Consider the following 5,640-nt stretch of genomic DNA (forward strand, 5'->3'; position numbering starts at 1 on the left):
AAAATGTGAATAAAGTATTTTAATAGAAAGTAATATAAGTATTACAGTGTTTTGTTGGTGTACATCTCAAAGGATTACCTAAGCACCTTACCACTGAGTTCTGCTCTAAGTTGTTTCAACCACTTGCTATTTGTTAATGTTTTACATAACTTGTCTATGTTCTTGTTTGACATAAAAATCTAGAATCAATAAGTAGCCCAGCTATTTGCTAGAGAATGCATTACTGTTTACTATAAAGCTCTAGCATTTTAGTCGTCTTATTAGTTTCCCAGGAATTATTACACACATTCTGTAATGGTATTATTTGAAGTCAAATCTCTGAGGAAAACAAAACAAAACAATACCCTCTAAACTACCTGCATTTTATTTTCAGTCTCATCAAAATTTGCCAGTCTGGCTAGTTTGCTGGGCCAGACATCCTGCCTGCCTCCTGAAGTGGATGCCAGGTTGCTATGTAGTCAGCATTATTTGTCTTTGAATAATGACGTCAGTTTACTCATAGTTGGACTAGACAGAGAACATGTGTGTACTCAGTCTCCTGGAGTGAGTCAATTCTTTTCCAACAGTAGCTGGTGAAAGTTTTTCTCTCTAGCATGATATTAAATCATGATGAACCCAATGAAAGTTCACTGGAAACTTTGGGATTTAAATTTCTCTAAACTTTGATTTGCTTTTCCTAGTATCCCTCAGAGTAAAAACAGCACTCACTGATTTGAAGTTTTTAATTATACAAATTCACATTTGCAGGGGCTTGTGGTACTTACAGGGTCACAAATCAAATACTGGAAGCCAGAAGTAGTACTGTAAGTCGTGATTTTTAAAGCCTATGTTTTATGCAGGATGCTTATAAATACTGGCATAATGAATGTATGGATTTTGACGTAATAAAAAGATTATAATTGCTGGTAGCAAAATATTAAAATAACAGAAATCTCAATTTAAAAGTAACAAAACTTTGATGTGACCTTCACCATTTTTCTGCATTGTCTCCAATTGCAAAAGCTTAATAGTTGCATGTGAATAGAAATGGACTGTTCTGTGTTCAGGTAACTGTCAGGTTTATTCATCCTTATCAATTTTATTTACTCCCTTTCAGCACACAGGATGTAATGGATTTTTTTAAAGCACTGGGTGGCAAGTCTTTCAGCAAACTCAAGGGAGCTGCTGATTTTTATCTTCTTGGTCATGATGGGGCTCTCCTGAAGTGAAGGAAGACAGTAGCTGGTATTTACTCCCTGTGCTCGGAGCTGATAGTTTCTACTTTTGTGTTCTAGCAGCGGGTACCAGAAATTTGAACAACATTTAATTCCAAAGTTTTAATTTACATTTTGGGTTGTGACACACAGTATTCAAGACTGATGCTGTTTGGACATCAGTGTGCTTGGTATGGTAGGGCCCAGTTTGTTGATGTGAGCCACCAACCTGCATTATTTCTGATCATTTCCACCACCCCTCCTTGGGTACCTTGTTCCCATCAAGTTCAGAGTTGATCCTCTAGGCAAATAGAGGTACTTTTGGCCTGTACAAAGATCACGTACCTCTTTGCCCACTTCTGTTAGAGCCTCTAACAAAGACAATTATATTGTGGCACCTTTTATGTTGTTACTGGACAGCTCAGCTGGGGTTTCCATTCAGTTAGAACTAGTCTGAACAATTAGAAGTAATTTAGTTGTCTTGGCTCTTGTGGCCTAAAGTGAACTTTAAAAATACCCTGATGTTTTGAAGAGAATGTATCAGATCAGCATTTCTCAAGTTTGCATTTAGTTCTTCAGAACCAAGGAGGGCTCTGGTGCCTCAATGCAAGTTTGGTTGGAGTTCTTAAACTATGTCCATGGCCAGAATGAAGGTCATCTCTTCTATAAAGCTGCCATCTCTGTTAACCTTTCTTAAGCAAATTAACATGCACAAGATGAAAATGTTTTTATGCCAGAAAATTTTTTTCATAGTACCAGATTGACTTGGTTAAACAGGGAAATGAACAAATTAAAGAGTATTTCTTCACTGAAAAAAATTTGTAATGGATAGTGATTAGTGAGGTAATCATTTCTCTGTACTTGGCACTGGTGGAACCACACCTTGAGTTCTGTGTTCAGTTTTGGGCACCTTGCTGCAAGGAAGACATTGAGCCCTTGTAGTGTGTTCGGAGAAGGGCAGTGAAGCTGGTGAGGGGTCTGTAGCACAGTTCTTATGAGGAGCAGCTGAGGGAGCTGGGATTTCAGTCTGGAAGAGACTCAACGGGAGACCTCACTGCACTCTACAACTAGCTGAAGGGAGGTTGTGATGAAGTGGGGTTTGGCCTCTTCTCCCAGGTAATAGCAATAGAATGGGAGAGCGTGGCTTTAAATTGGCTGGGAAGGTTCAGGTTGGATATTAGGAAAAAATAATTCTCTGAATGAGTGCTCAGGTGCTGGAACAAGAATATCATTATATCTGAGAAAGAAGATCAGCATGCACAGGCTCAGGCAGCATGAGCTCTTGGGTATTGCTGAGCAAAGGGGGGTCCAGAGTGTGCACTTCATGCAACTGTGCAAGAGAACAGCAAATCTGTGAGATATTTGGAAATTATGGGGCTCTTAAGAGCCCATCTGTTTTCAATCATACTTCATAGTTTGTTTTGTCACAAGTGACTTACTGCCATTTGCTTTAAAATCACTTCTGAAAACGGAGTGTGGGGCAGTTCTTCTCTCACTAAAACTATGAGAGGAAATTGAATGAGCTAAAGACTTTCCCTCAGCAGCAACAATCTCGTGTTAACTCCGTGTTTCTGCACCAAGCTATCTGTGGAAAGAATGCTGCATATCGGCCTGGAAGAGCCAGACCCGGCCCTGCTCCCCACTCCGCGACATTAATCATACACCCGGCCTTGCGTGGGGCGCACGGAGGGGGAGAGGGGAAGAGGGGGACAGCGGGGGCGTGCGCGGGGGCGTGCGCGGGGCGTCTCCCGGCTGATCACGCCTCCGCCTCGTGGCCGCGCCGCCAGGAGCCGGCCGGGGCGCTGCCCACGGGCGGCCAATCGACGGGGCGGTCCGGCAGCGGCCCCTCCCACGGGGTGTGAGCGAGAGCAGCCAATCGGCGAGCGGGCGGCGGGGGGTTTATACCGGCGCGGCGGCCGGGGGCGGCGAGCGGCGGTGGGCGAGCGGCGCCATCATGGAGGGGGGGAGGCAGGTGGCTAACTTCGGCGCTGGGCCGGCCAAGCTGCCGCGCTCTGTGAGTAGGGGCCGGGACCCGCCAGGTCTGGCGGCGAGGTGGGGGGCGCGCTGGGAGTACCTCGCTGGGGCCGCGCTCCCGGTGTGGCCGCGCTCCCGGTGTGGCCCTGTGGGGCTACCGCTGCCGAGCGAGGGCCGGGAAGCTGAGACGAAGAGCGATAAAGTCGACCGCGTAGCTCTCCGTTTCTTTATCCCGGCTGCCGTCCCAAGTCAGCGTGCGGTGAGCCGCTGCCCCTTCTCCCGGAGCAGCTCCGCCGGCGCTGCAGCGCGGCGTGCTGGCGTTGTCCGGCGCTGAGGCGGCTGCTGTATGGAGCGCTGGAGTCCCGTCGGTGCGCTGCGTGTTCGTGTCGAGTTTGATGCTTATGAGCTGATAGAGGGCATAGCAACCCGGTGCCACCTCTTCGTTTAAAGAAATGGTAATGAGTGCAGTGCAGACTCAACTCTGTGGGAAGTTGCATCAGCAGCCGTAGATTACACAGTTGCATATGGAGTGAGGGTGGCTCCAGCTGGATCACAGGCATCCGGCTGCCGGCGTAGGAGCGACGTACCGTGAGAGTTCGTGCTTCTTGTGTTGGTTTCCTCCATAGTTTTCTTACTTATTTTCTATGTTTTTTTCTTTACCAGTTTTACTAGGTAAATCAGCTTGCTTTACAGCGATTTTATTTACGAGTTTCCTCCTGGAAACATCCCCTATAGACCACACTGCAAGGACACTGATTGCTCCATATGGTAGAGCTGCTTGTTCCAAAAGGAGCTCTTGCCGTGACTGCAGCAACTTTGGTCATGCTGTCACAGTTAACTGGGTGTTTAAGGAGGGCCCTGCTGTGCCCCAACCTGCTGGTTACTTAAGCACCTTCAAAAACACAGCAGCAGGAATGGGCTGTGCTGCCACAGTTGTTTCATGTTGTTTGATTTTGAGGTGATGCTGCATGCAGGGTGCTCAGACTGTCTAAAGACAGAGCTCTTCATGCCTTCTAGGAAGAGCCGTAAGTGTTGATAGTGAGGCGTGTTCCGCTTCTCAGATAAAGCTACTAACAGAACTGGATTCTACACAGCAGTTTAACAAGCCCTTTCTGATGCTCTGCAAGTTCGCTCTAACTTATTAAACTCATTTGGCATGGGTATGTTCGTAGCGTGATACACATTTGTTAAAATATTGTGATCTTGGAGATGAAAAGCAGCACGCTATTCATGGTTGAACTGCAGGTGACCAGCTTTACAGCTGACAGATCACACAGATGCCCTGTCAGCAAAGCTCCTGCAGCTGCCTGAAGCATGTGGTGTCTTGGCAGACCCCGAGATGTGCACGTACAGCAGTTGCTCTGGAGGCTTTTCTACTGGATTTCCATCTCCTGCATCTATTTGGAGGGGCTAAGAAAGGTTTGGCTCTCATGCAGGAATTCACTGAAACCAGAAGTAATGATGAAACAGATGGTTAGGATCTAATTCTGTTTTGTTGATATGTAAGAGCTATGAGAGAAAGGCAAATTAAAAGCTTGAAGCAGCAGATCAGCTTGCCAAGGCTGCTAAAAGTAACCTGATTTTTGTTGCCTCAGAGTTTTCATTTAATTCTTTTCTTAACTTTCAGTAACAGATAACATGCATCTTTAGGAAGTGCAGGACTTTGTTCTATGAAACCAGGCCTTGTGGCATTGAATCACTGTGAGGTATCAAGTGCCACATGCTCTTTTTTGATTATTCTTTCAATATCTCAGTTAGCCTATTTGTGGGAAGTGAGTGAAAGAACACAAGATGGGGGAAATAAGAATAGAAAAAACACGTTTCTGAACATTAAGCCTTCTATAAGCATTTAGGAGTTCCACTCAGCACTTGAAAGTCATTCTAAAGTAATCTGGAAGTGCAGCTATTGAAATAATGACTTGAAATGTGAAGTCTCTACATGAAGCATAGGATTTAATTATGCTATTTTAAGACAAGCCTTCAGCTACTAGATAAAATGAAATTACATGGAGCCTATTATTTTGTTAATTTCCTTAGAGAAGTGTTAGGCTACTGCACTATGGAGCAGCTGGTATATGTATGATACATTAGGGATTCCACATAGTAGAAGATTCTCAATTTATTTGTGGATTTTTTTTTTTGTTTGTTTGTTTGTTTTGTTAGGTATTATTAGCAGCACAAAAAGAATTGGTGGACTACAAAGGACTTGGCATTAGTGTTCTTGGTAAGTAAGACTTTCAAATTTTTTTATGATTTTCGGAGTGCAGATTCTTAATTCAATTTCTTAAAAAAGAAAAAAAGGCTTCTGCTATTGATATTTGCAACTGAATACCTCATTTTCTGTGTAACAGCTTGTAATACCTTGTTTGGTTATGTTTGGTTATGTCCTTTTGTAAACTGCTGTTCTTTCCTTGCTTTTTATTCATTCAAGGGATCATAAAACGATCCACAGGTTGCTGTTTACTAATCCAAC

General features: G+C 44.4%; 1 protein-coding gene across 1 annotated transcript in view; it reads left to right on the forward strand.

Moving 5' to 3' along the window:
- The first annotated feature begins 3,128 nt into the window (after nucleotides 1–3,128).
- PSAT1 (phosphoserine aminotransferase 1) overlaps nucleotides 3,129–5,640 on the forward strand; it is a 15,935-nt gene continuing 13,423 nt past the window's right edge. The window contains exons 1-2 of the mRNA XM_042877471.1: nucleotides 3,129–3,207; nucleotides 5,331–5,391. Of these exons, the coding sequence (XP_042733405.1) occupies nucleotides 3,148–3,207; nucleotides 5,331–5,391 (121 nt within the window). The 5' untranslated portion in view covers nucleotides 3,129–3,147. The remainder of the gene's footprint in view (nucleotides 3,208–5,330; nucleotides 5,392–5,640) is intronic.

Source organism: Lagopus leucura, unplaced genomic scaffold, assembly GCF_019238085.1.
Source record: "Lagopus leucura isolate 7727_CA_CO unplaced genomic scaffold, USGS_WTPT01 Super-Scaffold_100018, whole genome shotgun sequence".
Classification (NCBI taxonomy): Eukaryota; Metazoa; Chordata; class Aves; order Galliformes; family Phasianidae; genus Lagopus; species Lagopus leucura.